At 30.7% G+C, this 20,767-nt stretch overlaps 1 protein-coding gene across 2 annotated transcripts; it reads left to right on the plus strand.

The window, feature by feature from the left end:
* The first annotated feature begins 1,974 nt into the window (after nt 1-1,974).
* Nucleotides 1,975-18,163, plus strand: LOC119685291. 2 transcript variants are annotated; one of them, XM_038099533.1, is made up of 7 exons: nt 1,975-2,047; nt 2,100-2,112; nt 2,175-2,235; nt 2,301-2,530; nt 14,732-15,036; nt 16,098-16,331; nt 16,743-18,163. In XM_038099533.1, the coding sequence occupies exons 4-7, from the start codon at nt 2,431-2,433 to the stop codon at nt 18,108-18,110; spliced, it is 2,007 nt and encodes a 668-aa protein (XP_037955461.1). In that variant the 5' UTR covers nt 1,975-2,047; nt 2,100-2,112; nt 2,175-2,235; nt 2,301-2,430; the 3' UTR covers nt 18,111-18,163. The 2 variants fall into 2 exon arrangements, with proteins under 2 accessions (XP_037955461.1, XP_037955460.1); XM_038099532.1 differs by having other exon boundaries at nt 1,984-2,112.
* The last annotated feature ends 2,604 nt before the right edge of the window (nt 18,164-20,767 follow it).

A 20,767-nucleotide genomic window follows, 5' to 3' on the forward strand; every position in this document is an offset into this window, starting at 1 on the left:
TTCGAATCGAATGGAATCGAATGGAATCGTAGCGAAATGAAAAGAAATCTATGAAACAGAAAGGAGATAACTTTTAAGTTTGTTCATAGTTTTCTTTAGAAAATTTTGTGCTTTTGTATTTGAAGGCTTAGATGGAAGCGCATCATCATCATCGGTTGGCATGAGCCATGGAACGTGCTTGACATTTGCAATTATAAGTTTTACATTCCTTATCACTTGTGAACACAATATCGTTTCGACCAATAACTAACCTCAATTATCTACTATTGATTCTGAATGTGCTATTTCTTCTTTTTTTTATTTTTTCTTGAATAAATTTTATTATTAAATTTTCGCTTTGTGTTGGACTTATTGAAGTCTCAAATCAAATTTGGCTTCTGTAATTCTGGCTAACGAAATAAGCTTGACACTTTTTGTACGAAAAATCTCTATCAAATTTGTCCTCTCAAAATCAACGCTTCGTTAGGGTGAAATGTTGGATTCCACAAAATGTTTGCTTGATTTTAACAATTTTTATAGACAAGAAATGGACCAGGATATGGTATTATAACCGGTAAAAGCTAAGGAAGTGGATAATCAGAAATGGATGCATTATATTTTAATAATTAACTGCTTTCTTATTCAGAACTTTCTTTTGAGAATATTTGATATTCGTATCATTACAGTGCTTAGAAATTGAAATGTGGATATAATTATATTAAGTATAAAATATTAAATGATCATTCGACTTTAACTTATGTATTAGTTACCATTAACTAATAATAGTCACCATTATTAGTCACCTATATAAAGGAAGGATGTTGGTTAAAATAGTGAAAGCATTTGAAATAGGATTTATCCACCTACTGTGTATATATAAATTTAATGAAAACAAGTTGACACTCAATATTTATGTAACACTCCGGATAGCCACCAGGCTAAAGAGCTTACACGCTAAGTATGCCTCCTCAGTATGCTCTTAGCATGTTATCTAATAAGTCACCATAGCCTGCGTTATCACCTCAACAGGATAAGCAAACAATGTCTGTTCTCTGTACACAATTGTCTTGTTAATCTGGTTTTCATTTAAATTTTATCCACTTACTCCAAATATAAAAATTGAACCAAATAGAGTCAACAGCCATGTTTTACATATCACTTCAGGTAACCAATATGTTAAATAGCTGATACGGTAACGGATTCCGTCTCAGTAGACACGTTGCAGGTTATCTTATAGATCAACATAGCTTGTAGAAACTTTTCTGCATTTATGTATTTTTTCAGAAACAGAATGTGCCACACCTTTCGTGATAGTCTTTCTTTGATTATGGTATGAAGAGAATTCTAGAAGATGGGTCAATATAGCCATCTCAGATGGATAGATCTGCAAATAATACACATATTTTCTAGAGAATTAAGAGGAAAGAATTGGCTGTCAAATATATTAATCTTTCTAAGCAATATTATTTAAATTAGAAGCATTAGATATAATATATTTGGGACATGTTTAAGTTGGAAGGCAAGGAATCAAAGGTTCAAGTCAATATATAAATAACTGTAAGTTAACTATTTTTGGCTTGGTATTTTTATTAGTACTTTCCTGATAACTACTACTTCTAATATAGAAAATCACAAGAGGCTAACATCTTAGACTTTTATGAAGCATAGAGAGAAACATTTATCAATATCAATTCATAAGCCATTAATCAATTTAAATCATAAGCTATTGGATTTACCCGACTTTACTAAAAATCTGACATTGAAGCGTTGTTCAAAAATTGACAATAAAATAACAGTCAGATATATATTGGCAAAATACGTATTTATATAAGAAAGTATGGATTAACTTTATGGCGTACTGTGACGATACTTTCTGTTTAACTTTAATTTCATCCAAATTAAGTAATTAGACTGTAGAAATTTGGGAATTGAGTTATAAAAATCAAGAAAGCTAAGAATTCAAATATTTAATAAATTAAAATTACAAACGAAATACGAAATTTATTTTCTCATAATAATTTTTTTTTATAGATGTTGTTCTGAAATCTAATAACTATTTCCGTTTTAGGTCAGAATGTCAAAATTTTTGTTATTATTAAAATTTAATCGTTATATTTTAGGTCCACTACAAAAGTAGGTGCAATAATTATCTTTAATTTCTTACCGGCAAATATTATTTATCTTTTTGCTTGCAGTCGTAAGTTATCGTCTGCCCCATCTATTGATACTGGAATTACCACTGATCAATGGTCCGAAGTAATTAATTTATTTATCTATGTTAATTTCATATTTCAAGTAATTTGTGTTGTCATTTATAAAAGGTAAAGGAAAGGCTCAAAAAATTGCAGGAAAGAATTACTGTTGTTAAAACCGACTTGAAAAAGGAATTACATAAGCAAGAGCAGAAAACAAAGACCCTCCAATTCGTTCAAAACTTTCTAAAAACGAAAAATGAAGAAAAATAATTATGAAAATCGGATTAGTGGTATACTCTCCAATGGAAATCGTAATCGGCTAAGTTTTCTGTTAAAAGAAACGATTTTTATGGCAGGTTTGACAAAAAAAATTTTTTAACATTATTAAGCTAACTAGATTAAAGCTATAATAATTATAACATATATAATTATTTAAAGTATAGTTAATCTTATATGAAAGACACTTCCAAGTAATATTGTAGTTATATACGTATGCGTATAGTCATTCTCCTTGTCGAACTTTTGATTATTTCAGACATTTGAGGGCAGTCTTCAGCTGATGAATTGAAACTGAAGCTGAGCTAATTATGATATATATAATCTATGATATATATGATATATATATAATCACAACTCGTTCACATAATTGCAATGTTGTGATTCTGTAAAAATAAACTTTTTCAGTCATTGATGCTGTGCAAAATTTGATACGAATAGTGCAAGCTCGTCATGCGACATACTGTGAGATTGAGGGCAGCCCAGAGTATTAGTTCCACCAGCATATATAAAATAGGTCATGATCATGTAGTCGTGAGAAAGGTTTGTTCTCATTAGATCACCCATTATTTGACAAAATCTCAAAACGACGGATGTTGTCGTGTCGATTGGTGCACGTAAATGCTCAAGACGTACAATGGTGGAGCTTTAAAAAACTTATACGTATTGTAACAGGTGGCGAATCATGGATATATGCGTATGAGCCGAAACATAAACAACAGTCGACTGTATTAGTATTTCAAGATGAACAACAAATACGAAATCCAACAAAAGTTGTTAACGCTAGAAGTACTTTGAAACAAATGGTCATTTGCTTTTTCGGGAAAATTGGTCATGTGGCAACTACACTAACTATACCATTACAGGAACGTAAAACGGTCAATTCCGAATGGTGTACAACCATTTGTTTATCGGATGTCTTTAGTGCAATACGGAAAACAAACAAGCGCAGTTCGAACATTCTCTATCAACAACAAGACAATGCGATGTGTGATGGGAGATGTGTGAGCAACATCTCGCGTAATAATAAATATTCAAAAAATCGAATTAATGGATCATCCGCCGTATAATTCTGATTTGGCACTCAACGGCTTCTTCTTGTTCCCGATGGTTAAGAATTAATTGCATGGACATAGATTTTTGTAGGCGGAAGACGTTTATTATTATTACTTCGCTAGATATTAAGCATCTTGCTCTAATTTCTCTCTCTTGATTAAATGGGGTTGTATCCGCTACACGCGGCTGCAATCTTCCATATTAATTTCTAAGAGGTGGTTTTAGTGGGTTCAAGTCTCAGGTTCATAAGTTTTTATAACTATCTCAATATAATAACTGCGTCAAACTGTTCATTAACATATTGTAAATGAAATAGTGAGTAGTGAACTGAAGATAGAACTAAAAAATCTGATATTTATACAAAAATTGTGGACAAAGCCAGAAATATTTTATGTGGCCAAATTCCTTTATTACACTCCCTTCATTTCATATATATTTGTTCTTGTTTTGAAAACAATATGACAATCGAATGACAGTATGTAGTTGAAATAATCGGAAAACCAATTTTCCTTTTAGCTCTTCAAATGCGATAAATTCAAGAGCAGTTTTGTTCCGTTGTCTTACACAAATATTAGAAATTCTTTAAATGTTAAACAAATTTTCATAAAATAAAAGAAATGAAACTTTTCTCGAAATCAGTAAATAATTTTGATTTATAGAATATCATCAATTGGAAGAAAGTCTTGCAGCTAAACTTTACATATTACTCGTCATTTATTTGCTTAAAGCTGGAAAAATGTATAAATGCCGGTAGTGATGTACAAATAAATACTTTCAAACATTGCGAAATGGTTACTTTCTACCTTCACCTTTGTTCACATGCTCTCAACGAATATAATCAAAACTTGACTTTCTTGCATTTATGTATCAAATATTTATCCATATTTCTTTGAAAATGTGTTAACATACAATCTAGTTGCACACCGAACGTAATGAACAGAAGAAGTAATCGGTTTCATGATTCGATAATCGGATTTACAAGTCCGGTTGCAAGGAATTGCAGAGGCACCTGCGAACATCTGTGTGCGATAGTTTGCGTTATAAACATTTTGCAGATGAACTGATAAAATATTCACGTGGAAAATGTACGCAAAGTTCATAATTGTGATAAAGTTGAAATTTGTGTGTTGCCAACTTATTCTGCTGTAACATTAAATAAAAATAAAAATAAATACAAAGAGAAAATAAAGAGAAAGGTTTTAATACTTATTATCTGAATTGTCTTCTGCTTTCCAAATAGCTGAGGCTTGCTTCCAAATATTTTCTAATGATTAATTACTCACAGTTTACTTAATATTATAACTGCTTTAAGTTCAGCACAAGTTATGAACTTACCGACTATGTCTACATAATATGCTAACAGTCATCCGTATATAAATATCTAAGATAGATTAAGTATTTTGTTACGCACAATTTATATGTTATCCCATTTTGAATGGAACTTTATTAATCAACTTCAGACTAAAAATTCTACATAAAATCCCAGTTGAACTAAGCATGCCTTCCTAAAGTGTAGAATAGAGGTTTAAGTATCTGCTTTAATAGAAACACGTACGTTAGTCATGGTTACGTGATATGGAATGTTAACTAAAGACGAACAGGCGATAGCAGAGCAGTATTTTCTGACCAACTTTAGTAAAATTAATATAAAAAGGAGTTGCTGTAAATTTTGTGATAAATTTAAATAATTTACAAATGTAGTCTTTATAGAAATGATTTCTGTACATCATACAAATTTGTTCTTCAAAAAAAACACCATTCTTTAATTAAGGATAAGTTGAAGTAAATCTCGTCATAAGATATCATTTCATAATTTCGCTAAAAGTTTAGATACGTTAAACCTTGCTTAGTAACGTAATAGTATAATATCTTGATTTGGTTCGTCTTAAAGAATTGTATGAACTCATAATCACTGACATAATTACATATGTTGGGCTAAGTTATTCAAATGTCGATAATAGTTATCGAAAATAAGGTATACTTGTATGTACAAAAAATTTCAATGTATCTGTGTCCACTAATATTTATATATATAATATCCAACATCATGATTTCAAAGTTATAAAGTACTTAATGGTCTATTGTATCCGTATTTAAGTATAGATTAGTTCTTCAGGTCTTATTACGTCAATAAATTCAAGTCATGCATTTACTTTCACGAGTCATATTTTTTTATCCGACATGAGACATCCGAAATGAGACATCCGACATCACAAATGTGTTTCATTCGTTTATGCATCAGTGCCGGAGAGATTTCTAAAACCAGTTTTGCGGTACCATTTTATTTCGCATAAAATATACAAATTCCTTTCAAGTAGTTTTCCAATATTTGGAAAATGATAATACAACCTATAGCACCTTGTTGGGATTCTTAAGCAGTTTTTATTCAACTGCTTAAAATGACTAAATATAATTAATGTGGTTGCACTCTTTAAACAAGTATGTCTGGTTTTCTACAGCATTTTATACGTTACCCGAACTCATAGGGTCCATATAAGATTATTTTGACGAAATATATTTTGGTTTGCTAAACTCTTCAACAGAATTTTATCACTTAAGGAAAGTGAGTGCCTTTATTGCTGTCTGGCTATTAAGTAGCATAGCGGTGCTTTGATATTGATAGGTTTATATAAAGTTAAAATAAACACATCGATATTGCACTTACATTGATATGGTTCCTTTTTAGCAAAAGGATTATCTGAATACCATATTAAGACGCTCTACTCTAAGTTCTAGATATACCCTCTCAATTTTTTTTTTACTGACTCAAATGAAAGAAAATTAGTTAATATATCTACTCTAAAGGTGTTGATACACCTATAGAAAATTTGTGAAAGTATTAGAATCTTAATTATGTAATCATATAAGTAAGAACAACGATATGTGGTACTGGTTATGTGATGTGAAATGTACCAACATTAAATATCAGAGAATATTGTGTTATATTTATATTTATATGTTAAGTAAATTAAACTTAATTTCAAGTTCCTTTCTATAATTTCTCAGATTACTTTAAAATAGACAGAAATTTTAATATCGCTAGACAGACGTGTTTGACTAAACTGTTCAACAACAATCATACGTCTGTGGGATTTCAAGAAGATCTTTGCTGATGTTCAATATTTTCTCTTCTTGCTGATTATTTATTAAATATAGTAATATATTGGCTTCTAGATTGATTGTCATCTTTTTTTTTGTTGTCTGAAATCCATTTTTTTTTTTACAATCTGTCAGGTATGAATGACAATAAGTAATATATATAATTATAAATCGTAATAATAATTATTCAGTAAAAAAGAAAGACACGTATGGACTATGCCCAGTGACATATCCATATATATTTAAAATAACAGTGTGTAACATATACATATCTTAAATATCTCTCGTTGTTTTTCTTCTGAGCCTTGTAAAAGTGTTGGAAGGGGACATCAGGTGTGTAACCAGCGGGTTTGGGTGCATATATATGCGATGAGCGTAATTCTTTAAAATACTGGCCATTTTTTCCTTGATTGTCCGAACATGTAATTGTTTATGCAGCTGTTCATTCGTTATATACCAAGGTGCATTTATGATCATTCGCAATGTTTGGAAACGCTGGATAATTGCCAGGTTTGAGTCTGCTGCAGTACCCCATAATTGGGCCCCATAACTCCATATAGGTTTTAGTGTATAAGCAGCTGATTGTCGAGTGACAGTTTGGAGTTTCGGCTGAGGAACCAAAATAAGTTTCGTAATTTAAGACCCAGGGCCTTACGTTTTTTTATCATGTGTGATTTCCAGGTTAGCTTACTATCCAGATGTATTCAGATTGTCATCTGAATATCAATTTATACATCTTTTTTCTAATCTTATTTGAACTACTTGAGATTTTGTTTTGAAAAAATTGCGAAACTAATTTCTTTTTTTTGGTAAATTTGTTTTTCTAAAGTCTATTGCTAATCATTAGATATTACAATATGTTAATGTAACATGCTATATAATCTCTGGTTAAGGTAAGCAGTAATTGTATTATATAAGCCGGCTACAAAAATAGATTTGTTACTAAAATGAAAATATATCTTCATTTCGATTGAACTAAAGAAATGTTTTCCAATGATTTTGAAAAATTTCTAACCCATAATAAAATAAGTTATTTTCCTTTTCATTGCAAATGGAGACATGGACTAACAACCATATGAGATATGGGGCAAAAGCATCATTCGTAAGTGTGATCTTAAATAGTCACAAGGAAATAAACATACAAAAACAAGTACATAATGGATTATCTTATTAAAATTTTTAAAAATTTTTCAGTTTTGAATGAAATTTTGTTTGCGCTGCTTCTTACTTAAAAAAATAAAAACATAATGTAATAAATAAAAAATATGAAAAATGAAATGAACAAATACGATATCTTAAGACATGAATCTACTTTCAAGAAGTACATGACATGTCAAAACTTTCACGACATTTTGGGAAACTGTACGCCACGTTTCGACACATAACGAGCCTTTTGTTTACAAACCAAAAAGAAAAGCAAAATTGCAGAAAAATCAAAAGATGTTACATAGAAAACCTGAAAAGGATAACGAATTTCACAATAAGAAAACTGCACTTGACATAGACGAAAAACAGATATTCGCTCAGACGTATAGGTACATGTTCACACATACTTCACCACCAGTATAAGGACATACTCCTTCATATTTTGCACCAACCAACAAACTCTCCTACATCCTTTCATACAGAATTGAAGACGAACAGCTGAAAGTTGAGACGAAGACAAACATTTAATTTTAATTCGTTAGTGAAAACTTTTCTACTGATTGTAAGCAGATGTTGCACTCAGCTCCCTTGTATTTTTCTCTAAATAATTTATACACATATTTATATACTTATATATAGTCGAATATATGGATGTATTTATACACTTGTTTGTATACTTATATATTAAAACAAAACCTTGCAGCAATTGCTGTATGAAAAGTTGTATCCTAAAAAAGGGTTAAAACTTTTGCGATGAAAACCAAGTTCAATCGACGTCTTCTAGCTAATTTATTCATCCTCTCTTTTTCCAAAGAACGAGTTCCTCTTCACATATTGTGCACATTGTGCACATCATATGATGAGAATAGAAGACAGAAAAATGTGCAGTTAACACCAATTTTAGTTGCAAATGTTGCAGCATTCGTAATTACCAAATTCGGGGATTGTTTTGTTTCGTTTTTGGCATTAATAGAAAAACCTCATTGCATTTTTTTGGTACCCTATATACTTATATCTAAATTTTATATCTAAATATTACTAAAAAGTATATACTTCTAATAGACAGTAACAATATATATAAGGTATTTACAAACTTCTGGTGTCAGCAGCTTGGATATCTAAAGATGTTTCCAACTGTCTGATATAAAACTATACTATTCTAATTAATCAATAAATACTATCGATAAATTGCAAGATATATATATTATATATTATATTATCGGTTGTTTATAACCACAACTTAAAAGAAATATTGTTGTTATTATTATTATACTTCATATTTTATTCTTTTTTTCGAATTAAATTCACAGATTTCTTCTAAGTTGCATAAATTTAAAAAATAAGTTAACTATATATATATGTATGGAATATCGGTTATATAGAATAACATTTTTTTGTCGTCTGTCAGAGGCTTAATAATGCATGAAATAATTCAAAGCATTAAATCAACTAACTCAGTAACAATATTCTTTCTGAACCTTAGTGCAAGAAACCCGATCATATTAACCGATTTGTTGTCAAACATATATCAAGAATATTTTAAGGTTTTCTTCGCTAAAACACAAAAAATATGGTCTTCTGCACTCTCATCTGTTTGACGTTAACCATAATTATTACCGTTTAAACTAATGAGGGTTCATATCAATTTCAATATCTTCTGTTCTTTAAGTAAAATTGACATATTTTCAGCTAATGGTAAGATCAATTTTTTTATATATGCGTTAGACGTAGACATTTTTTCTTTGCATGTAGTAGTTTATTCCGCACCAAGTCTTCTGCTTCTGCTTGTCTAAGCGTATGATCTATTCACTATCACTTTCTCATTTTTATCTCAGTTTGTTCATTTGATATTTGATCTGACTACCATATTTTGAGAACTCTACGAAGACATTTGTTGACAAATATTTTCATCATTCTCTCTATATGTCTGAAAAGCTTACATTTTCACAGCGATAGTACAAAATGGATTTTACATTTGTGTTAAGGACTTGCAGTTTGGTTTGCTTACTGAGTTCACTGGACCTTAAAGTGTTTTAGGTTGTAAGTTCCTAAAAGCATTTTAGATTGTGTTAATCTTAGTAGCGTTACCCAATGAAATACAGAATATAGTGTAAAACTAATATTTTTAATAAAAACTAATTATAATTTCTTATGACTGATATGAAAAACTTGTAAATTTTCTTTAATTTAAACTTAAGTTTGACATTTTAGCTACCCTTTCAGCAACTCCTTGGCCAATTAAATCTAAACAAATTTGTGACATAAATTCTTGTTAAACCGAGGAAACTGTTCAAAGGATACATAAACCGAAAAGAAACTTTATAACTTCGTTGCTATTGCAACAATAAACAAACTCCAAAACAAACTGCTAATTTCTATTAGAGCAATTACAAGCTGCTGTTAATGAAGTTGCAACTTCGCTTGACTCTCACTCCGCAGGATCTTGTAAATGTGTAGAATTCTTGGCTGGTGTTGGTGAAAAGAAAGTATTTTTTCCCAAATTGTTTCTGAAATTTTCTGAATGTCATAGAATTTGGAATAATTTTTGAGTTGGTTGTGCTGGAACCAAACGCAAAACGAAGTTGCACCAATAATTGCCATGATTGCCGCAAGTAAATTGGCAAACTTGTGCAACTGAAATGGATTCAGGGTTGCTTACATGTGGAAATGTTCACTTTTATTTGCATCGGGTAGCCAAATTCTGGCAGCTTAAAGACTTTTATATTAAAAGTTTTGTATAAAAGTTTCTAATACAAATTGCATCTTAATGTGCAATTGCATCTTAATTACACTAATACATATACGAGGGTTGTTATATCAATTTTACAAAACACAATCGGAATTATAGCTTTCGATATCATAATTGTTTATTTTAACGATAGCAGATGAAAATCAAATTAGAGCTTTTGAAATAAAGGGGCTAAGAAAATGTTATGGTCCCATACGCCCGAACCACGAAGATATGCGGCAGCGCACAAACTCAGAGCTACTACATTTTTGTAACAGATGCCGTAACATGTTGTAAAGTTCGAAAAGTCGTAACTATTGAAATAGATCAGATCCATTAGATCAGATCGTGTCAGATCCATTTTGTGGTCTTCCAGAATGCTGGAAGACCACAAAAGCGAATACTCCATTTGATGCCGTATAACGACCACAGTAGAGGTAGGCCAGGTATAAAACGACATCATAATAATGGGTATCCAATATTGGAGGTTTAAAACAACATTCAAAGCAGTATGGAGAAAGTTGGTTGATGCAGCTAAAGCTCACCCCGAGCAGTGATGCTGATCAAACTCTATAGAATAATGCTTATCATGATTATTCGCGTTAGTTTCTCAATGTGATGTGTTTAAAATAATTAAAAAAATTGTTTTCATCAAATTATTTTAAAATTATTAACTATTCAAGACTTGGAAGTTGCAAGTATTCCCAATTAATAAAACAGTTCAGGTTCCTTAAAATTGTGTAGATGCTTTTTTTAACAAAATATTTTAAATTGGATTACTGCATTTACATATCCTTAGCAAAAATACAAATACAAACCAAAAGAGATTTTAGTATCCTCTTCTTTAATTTTGTGAAATGCAATTTGTCGTATAATTCAGTTCCAATCGATTTAAAGTTGTTTCGGAATTGCATTGCAATTTACAAATTCCTTATATGGAATTCTAAAAAATGTTCAATATGCATGTGTCACATTTGTATTTTTAGAATGAAATTTTACAAAATGATGCCGGAGTACATACATTTTTTGCATATCGTACAATCTTAACAAAGTTCCTGACAATCAAGTAGAATGCAGGAATTCTTAAAATATCTTCGAGACGAATTGCTAAATCTTTTCACTTTAATATGTAGAATTCGTCAGATACAATATTATTTATGCATATTATTTATGCATCACAATCAGAAAATCCTATTCTGATTTGGCACTTAATTCCTTGTTGCAAGTCACGAGTTTCTTGTTTCTTGTTTCTGAAACAACTCATTTTTATTTAATTAAAATAAAAAGCAGAAGATGAAAGTTTTCAACTGCATTCTAACTTTTTAATAGGTTTCTGCAAAGTTCCAATTTAAAACATTTTACATGAATTGAAAAATTGGTAAGTTGTTTTCTTTTCAATTTAATTATATGCCTCAATGGATTCTTAAAAGAGACAAAATAAGTTGTGAAAGAAAACGAAATGTCAGGAAATTGCTAAGAAACTTTCGAAAATCTTGTTTGTCAAATGCAACCGAGACATTCTCAAAAATAGTAGACGAGATACTAGACGAGACGAAACGAGACGAGAACAGAATAGAAACGCAAACTTGTCTTGTTGTCATGAGGAAATGATTGCCACCGGCCTTTCTTCGCATTCATTCGGCTGCATATCATTGTACCATAACAGCATAGGCCAGTAACGGCGACGTGTATTGAGCATGTCCCTGGCGCCTCCAGCAACATTTATTTCCTTATTACCATTATTTTTGCGATTCTTCTTAGTTGTTCCCAGCAAAGTGCATTCACACAAAGAAAAGCCTGTCCTCCTCTTTGCATTTTGCTGTCTGTTGTGTATTTTTGCAAATTCAGATTTCCTTCAGCGGCAACACAGGCTACGTCAGCAAAGTGTCATTAACATCGGCCAAACTATGTGCGCTTTCCAGACTGCCTCATAGCTGAGTATATCACAAAAGCATTTTGCCTATTTTCTTAATATAAACTCAATGTCATTTGCTGCTGAATGCGCTAACAATGCTATTGCATTGACTCAAATCAACTACAGGACAGATTCCGCACCATTCATCAGTTGCATTCATCAGTTGCAATCTTGAGTCTTTGAGTCTTTAAGATTTTTCATTTTTTATTAAATTCGATTTTGCCATTTAATTGAAAAAGTTGCTCAGCTTAGCGGAACAAAGTATCGGAACATTTGGAATTAATTTATTTCCCACATCTATTGTCCTGTCAAAAAGACACTTACCTCCTGCTGATTCCTATACGTATAGAATTCAATTTATGGGATGCTAATCTTGCTACTTCTCACAGCAATGAGTATTCCATAGTGGTCCCCACACTCTCATCCCATGAAGTGACTCTACTCTACATGGAGTGACTTTAAAAATTCCGATAATGTTTATAGATTTTTTATCGGAAAACTCATCTTTGTTTTTGTCCTTTTGATGAAAGTTTGTGCAAACAAAATTATTTGTGAAGGAATTTAAATTAAATGTCAGATTGTTTGTTTTGATAGAAAACGCTACAAAGGATTAAAAATGTACATGCAACAACACATATGTGCATAAATTTATTTGGATGTGACTTTAATGTAAAACTGCATTCTGTTGTTGTGGTTGTTGTTATTGTTGTTGCTTTTGTTATATTGCAAAAATTTTATGCAAATACATTTGAACCCTTTTATATGTCTTGTCACATTTGGTGACATTGTCACATTTGCATTTCGTCCTTATTTTGAATTCACATTCACGTGCGCATCGAATGTGCACTTGTGAAGGATTTAGGACCGAATTTTTGTACATTTTACATGCATCTGTGTTTTCGCATAAACAAACAATTATTACATATATCTCACGCGATGGCAATACATGCAGTGCGTACAATATTGATAGCAACTCGAGTTTGATAAAAATATTTTCATTCGATTTCATAGATGCAAACTTATGTTCATTTGACTTGATTACGATGAAATTCTTAAAATTAACTCTAAGCATCTTAAACAAACACTGATAGTTTACTTATTATTACAAAAAAAAAAGGAACTTAACACGGAATTGTCAATATATATTTTAGGCATTAGTAATGATAGTCCCGATAAAAGAATTAAAACGGTGGCATAACCAGGAGCACCAAGAGGACCGGACATAGTAGAAAATATTATTTTTTTGGGCAGTATTTAAGAAATTTTTGTATTTGTATTACATTATCAAGATTAGAATCTATCCCCTAATCTATCTCCTCTGAATACGACACTTTTTTAAGAAAAGCTCAGTGTTTAATGTATACAGATTGGGACATACAAGCAGCATTAAGTTCTTGCAAAAATGGTATCTTAAATAATACACCAACGTATGAGAGAGTTTTCGAAAGCACATAAGTGTATTCTGTCAACAATGATACCAAACTGTACATATATATATATACTTTTGATTTAGAGAAATTAACAAGATAGACCATCAATGCGATTTCTAGCACATGTATCTAATACGGATCAGTTTAAAGCTCTTTCAACAGTTCAAAGTTCTTTAAACTGATCTGTGTCTTTAAAGATTAATACATAAATATGAAAAAAATATTTATATATATATATAAAAGTTAAGCTCAAAATATATTATATAAAAATTAAATATATGTACAAGTTAATTTATAATACGGATGCTGAGTACCGACTTCTAATACCAACTATCTACGATCGACTACTGCTGCCGACTGACTACTACTACTGCTACTACTTGACTGCTTGACCGACTTCTACTTGACTGCTTAGCCGACTTCAAGATGAATCCTTTACCACTTTATGACCAAACTACGTATATCAAATGCCTCCTTGACATGGTATAAAGTTTTTAAAAATAAAGAAATACTAATACTTAAAAGAGGTTTGCAAAATAAAACTAATTTTATGAAATATTACAAAAATGCTTGTATCTGTAGTCCGTATTTGCTTCTTATTGTAAATTCTGAATATTTTCACAATCAGTGCCAATATTGACTTCTTAGGAGAAAATATCTTGGACACATTTATGAAAAAGGAATAATCCTTTAATTGTATAAAATAGTTCCAACTAAATACAACCCTGTGTTAAAAAAGGTTATACCTATATGACAAATAAGTAGAATTCGCTCAACAAAATACTATAGTTTGACATATGTTTAGTATACAGATAGCATTGAAATTAATATGAACACATACAATTTTTCTAAATATTCATTACAAAATAAATTTTTACTTTTTAATATTATCACAACTCAATTTTAGTTCCATCTGAATTTACAACTCAAAGTGAAATGTCAGAGTTTCCACCAGTTAAAGAATCCGAAACAGAAGATAAGATAGCTGCACATAGTTCTACAGACGGCAAGAGTGGCCATTACTGCGATATGCTTCTGTCTCCTATTGAAAACATGTGCAACTTTGTTCCATCCGAAGACGATCAATGTCTAGTAAGTTCTGAACTTATCACAAATGATAAAGATTCTATTAGAGAGGTTGAGTATCCAATATTAACTTTAAAAAAAAAAGAAAACTCAGAATATAAGAGCGAAAGTGGGAGTCCTATAAAAGTAAGTAGAAGATAACTTGTTAATAAACTATAAATACATTTTTAACTGTGTATTATTCAAGAAATATATCATATTAACTAATGACAATACCGATATATATTTTCAATTAGCTTCTGCAACTTATCTTCTAATCTAGCTGCAATGATGGCTATGATAATTAGATGGGACATATAATAAACAATGTTTTTTAGGACAATTAGGTATTGTATGCCTGTGATATCTAGTGTGCTATTACTAGAAAAAGTCTGCTATTCTAGCTGGACTATTGATATAATTTTCAGGACTTCATTCTATTCTACTAAGAGATGGATGTTAAATACAATACTCGCCTCAAAACAAAAACTAATTAAATAAAAAGCTAATTAGTGATACTTTAAATAAATTCATAATTCTTGAAAAAATTTCCTATAAACTGGATATTTTTACTGGAGATTTTTCCAGCAATATTGAACACAAGTGTTAACTTTGATATTAGTCTAAAAACGTAGTCACTATGACTATACCATATATATGTAGTATTAATTAGTCTAAGGAAGATCACTTTAAATATATAGTCACTAATTGAGCTGCACAGACTATGCAGACAAATAGGTCTATAATAGATATTGAAAAGTTAAGAGAATCTTGGAATGAGTTAGAGTTAGTCACTTCTAAAAGAGAATTTGTTGATGCATAAAGTCGAATTTGAAAGAAACGATTTGTTTTCCATTTCTTAACCAGATTTTTATTGATAAAATTATTAAATTAGTTCAAAAAGTTTTATAATTTTATCTAAAACTTATGTAAATATTTTTCTTTTTAGGATGCCAAAAGAGAAAATATGATTCTTATGAATCTTCCTCTGTTTCTGTTAATGTTTAAGTCTATATTTTTGAATCATTCAGATCTATACAAGTTTTATAATTTCTTTGCTTATACAGAAGAATCACTTTCTGAAATTAATATGGTTTGAATACTAAATCGAAATTTTTCACTTTAATTAGTCATTCACCTAATCCTACATAAATTTGTTTTGTTTGTCTATTTGATTATTAAGTATTTAAAAATATTATTTTTTTAAGAGTGATGTTCCAAAATTTAAAACAATCAATGAATTGACTAGTAAAAAAAATGGAAATTGTATGATAAACACTCAAAACGAAGGATGTCCTCAGGAAATGGAAAGTACTGATAAATCATTGAAAACAATCACCGATGATGACAAATACTCAGACCAGTGCATTGAGTATCCAATCCTAAGGTTAAAGAGAAGGCCTAAAACTGACTATACGCTAACAAGAGAGGCTTTTTCCAAGGTTTGTATTTTCGGTAAAATAAATCTTTCAAAAAATTGAAAAATAATTAAAATATTGCAATTAAAGATAGGTAATAAAAATTGTAACATTTATAACGATTAAGAATTATTAGGCCCAGTGATTATAAATGATGGATATAAAAATGCTTGAAATATAAAACCGGCATTAAGTCACTAATCAATTTTACGTTCTGAAAAAATTTTAAAAAAAATTAAATTCTTTTTAATTTTGTGTTTTATAATTGAGTTATCATAAAGTTCATTAGATTTAACAACTCTACTAATATTTTTGACTTCAAGAATCATGCAATAATAAGCAATCCAATCGAGTGTGTATATTTTATAAACCAAATACTCTAATAATATCTAATTTTACTACTTAAATGTTTTTTTCACTTTTATTGGATTTCAGAGTGCACTGCTAGAAAGCAATATAGAGTCAATAACTGAAGTCGAAGCACAATTCACACAGAATGATCAACAACCTGATAATTCTAGGTCGTTAGCGGGTGCTACTGTATATTTAGGTATAGAAGCAGTTGAACACGTAAACAAAGTAGATTACAATGAGGCACTATCGGTGTTTCAATTAGAGAAACAGACATTATCCACAGATTCAGAATCTGAATATTGTAGTGCTGAACAGCCGATATCGCAACTTGATACAAAAATTAATGAGTTCTGCCTGCAAAAGTCGAATTCATTGGTTGATTTGAAAACCTTGCGCTTACTAAATTGCAAAACGCCTATTACTTTAAAAAAGGGAAATATCACTTCTAGATGCGCTGGGACTATAAAGGACTCTACTGGTTCATGTTCAGCTTTGGATGTTTTGCAACAACTACCAACTAAATACTTTTTTCAACACGGACTTCTATCTTCAAACAGAAACAGTGAATCAGACATTAAGTTTTATTCCTTACTCATGTTGAACACTTGGCGCAAACAACGTTTGGAAGTTGAGAGGATGAAACAAGAAACTGAAGAGGCCAAACAAAATTGCAATAACACAAGAAATCAAATCTATGTACTAAACAACCTCTATCGTATTGAAATGAAGTGCAACACGGATATGCAAGTCCATTTAGGTTTCGTTCTGGAGAGTATTCGCGAAAACAAATGCATTGCGAAGTCGTTGACAGAACAATGCGATTTGCGTTTAGTGAAAAAATCTATACTTCAAAAAAACTTGCAGTCGAAGAACGTAGAATGCCAAGGTCTTAATGAAATACTCACAGAAATGAGAAACAAACTGTTCGGTTGCAATCATTCAACGGAAAAGCTACGAATGCTCATAGATGAGGAGCAAGCCAAAGGTGTTATGCTTAGGTCACAATTAGACGATCTGGTGGTCGATATTGATGATCTTAAAACTAAGAACAAAGAAAAACTGACTAAAATTGAAAATGTTATTACAATAACGGAGATAGCAATAAGTGAAAAAAAATTAAAAATAGACGCAGTGAAAGCCACATCGGAACTATTGCAGGCAGCACATGAAGATTTCGGAGATTACGAAGCGGCTATAGCACAGTGGAGATTGCAGGTTCAGGAATTACGTGAAAAAGTTGTTGTCTTGCAAAATGAAATCGAAAATAATAGGTTGATGAACTGGGTCAAGAATTCGTTGGTTAACATCCTGGATCCCGAAACAAAAGTAGGACAAGCTATTCACATCATACTTTACCTATTACTCCCAGCGGTTCCTCCGCCAAGATCGATTCAGTTGCCTTACGAGTTTAGTATGGGCAAATCAATGAGCTTTGTGACTTACAAGTAAAAATTTGTATATATTTAAAATTATATGTATTGTATTTATTTGTACTGATTATAATATCCTTTAATATTATGTATTAATATTTATTTTTAAATTTTGTTTTCAAAATATTTAAAATTAAAAAACTTTTTTTTCTCTTTGAGTAATTGAAGACCGCTTAATTTTGTTAAATGACTTTAAGCTTGAATTTTGGCAAGATACGAGTTCAATTACAAATAATTAAAACAATATAAAGATTTTTTTGCTGTTGTAGTTCACTACTTTTTGAAAACTCTCTCTGACATAAGTCACTTCTGTCATAACTGATGTTAAAATACAACTTATGTTGAGTAATTCTTAAATATTCGTAATTAAACTTTCACTGGTTGCCTTTTAAGACCCATAAAAGAAATGACATACTCCCCAATGTTAACCTGTGATCAAAAAGACCAATTTAAATGACCAATGACCAATGTAAAACCGTAGATTGTACAACAAACCTTAAACACTAAATATTTTTTAAGTTCCAACAATAGCAACAAAAAATATTTAATTATTTAAGAAAGTGATGACAAAAAATTCCTAATGTGTGCACTAATAGAATATCGTTACTTCTACACAGGTACCACATAGATTAAACTGGGATAGAGTATCAGAACATATCCAGCAGCTGACGATATATATATGTAATACACTATTTTTATATATAGAATTTATTTAACACATGATTCATACTATTACATTCTCTTTATATGGATCTGAATACATATTTTGTTTCCGAAATAAGATAATAAGCGATATAGTCAATCTTAAAATGATATATAATTGAGACGTTAAAATGTAACATAACAATGTGTTGTTCTTCAGTACGAAATTAAAAATCTTCAGAAATTTTAGATATACATTTAAAAACGATAAATAACAAGAACCAGTCTCAACCTATGTCACAAGAATAAGCGGGTCACTTAGATGCAGTCCGTTAGCGAACGCTAGCAATATTTAATACCAATAATAGAAAAAGCATAAAATATATACATATATACCACAAAATGGATGAATACCAACCGGCGTTTTCTGAAAATGGTGGAGGAATAAATCCGTCTTCTTCCTATAATAAGCACTTCAGTTAGAGATAAGCAGTTTAGATAGAGACAGGCACTTTAAGTAAAGAGTCCCTAAAATGGCGAGTGGTTAGTGTTGAAAATAGTAAATTAATTTCATTTTTTTCGTCTCTTATGTTCAACAACTATCTACTTATTTATCACAAAATATATCCAACGAGTATAGTTATTGGATTAAACAGAGAAGGGAAGGTGCTACCTCACAGTTGCTTTATTTTTTTCAATTGTAGGCGCTCTATGTCATACATGTAGATTGAAATGTGCTTTTTATGATTGAACTATCATTTTAAAAATTAGTTTAACTGAAACGAAAAAGATGCCCACATCTACTAGAATTGAAGTTATGGAAAGTTCTGTGTGACTATTGACCAGTAGCTATGATCCGGAACTGATATCCGGTCAACATTTTTAATATTTTATAAAGTATTATTTGAAGCTTAGATATGTGAACATAACTCTAATCAATATAATAAAAGTCTCTTGGGGGCAATAAAAAGTGAATGGTTATAACTTTCAACTGGAAAACATTATAATGATCATATTGTGTGAAATACTTTTAGGTATCCAAAACTGACTTTAGCAAATGTTTCGAATTATTGTTTTAGAAAATTATATCTGTGATTATATAGGTGGTATTTCAATAACTTCTTTATACGGAAATATATACTTTTCCATAACCTTTCTACTGAAAGATGGATTTAAGCAATACCTATTATCAAATGATTTGTATCGAAATCATTATTAAATCATGCATTATATCAGGACTTCGTTGTGGATAACATTTATAATGAATTTGTAAAATCCGTTTTCCATTTTGCATAATTTTTCTGTAAATATATTTATCATACTTCACATTGTGCTCCACCGTTTAAGGTGGTAAGTACATGATTTGGAACCGTCCAATATTGCAACATTTCTGCAATAAAACACCAACGAAATGTATTGGAGTAGCTTTCACGTAATGTCCAAATATTATAAATGCAACACTGTACACATGGAAGGAAAATTAAACAAAAAGGAAAAGTCGAGGAAAAAGCTTAACTGCAGAAAATGTGAAAACAATTTCGGAACGCCAAGATTTTTAATGCTGCATTGCATGTCCTCCAGTCCTCCATGATCCGCTTGGCATGTTTGTTGTGTCTGTGAAAATTACTTGTTAACTTATGGAATTTGTGTACAAACAAACAGGATCTGGTTGGAAGCACGGCGTCTTGCAAACAAACGACTCCGAATGGAGTCGGAGTTTGGACCGAGTTGTTAACATTTTTCATAAAGTGGCAAAGCCAACTCTGGAAATGTGTTCGCAGCGTTAAACAAATAATAACGTAAAATTTTCTCGCGTGAAGTGAATTTATTAAAATGAAAAATAAAATAACATCAAATAAAAATATTAAACAAAAACGGAATAGAACAACAGCAACAACAACAACAACAACAATAACAATTTCTGAACTGAAGCGGGCTGACATTCGCATTATTTGTTGTTAGCGTTTTGCCTAAAATATTTTATGCTAGTCGCGTTTTTCTTCCGCATAATTTTAGCTTTTAACTACGCTTCAT

This window comes from Teleopsis dalmanni, chromosome 2 (assembly GCF_002237135.1).
Source record: "Teleopsis dalmanni isolate 2A chromosome 2, ASM223713v2, whole genome shotgun sequence".
Taxonomy (NCBI): domain Eukaryota; kingdom Metazoa; phylum Arthropoda; class Insecta; order Diptera; family Diopsidae; genus Teleopsis; species Teleopsis dalmanni.

Bases quoted from the DNA above. Each gene is read 5' to 3' on its own strand.
- LOC119685291 (XM_038099533.1), top strand. From the start codon at position 2,431: ATGAAGAAAAATAATTATGAAAATCGGATTAGTGGTATACTCTCCAAT. The intron at 2,531-14,731 runs GTTTGACAAAAA...ACTCAATTTTAG, and splicing joins AGAAACGATTTTTATGGCAG to TTCCATCTGAATTTACAACT. The intron at 16,332-16,742 runs GTTTGTATTTTC...ATTGGATTTCAG, and splicing joins CAAGAGAGGCTTTTTCCAAG to AGTGCACTGCTAGAAAGCAA.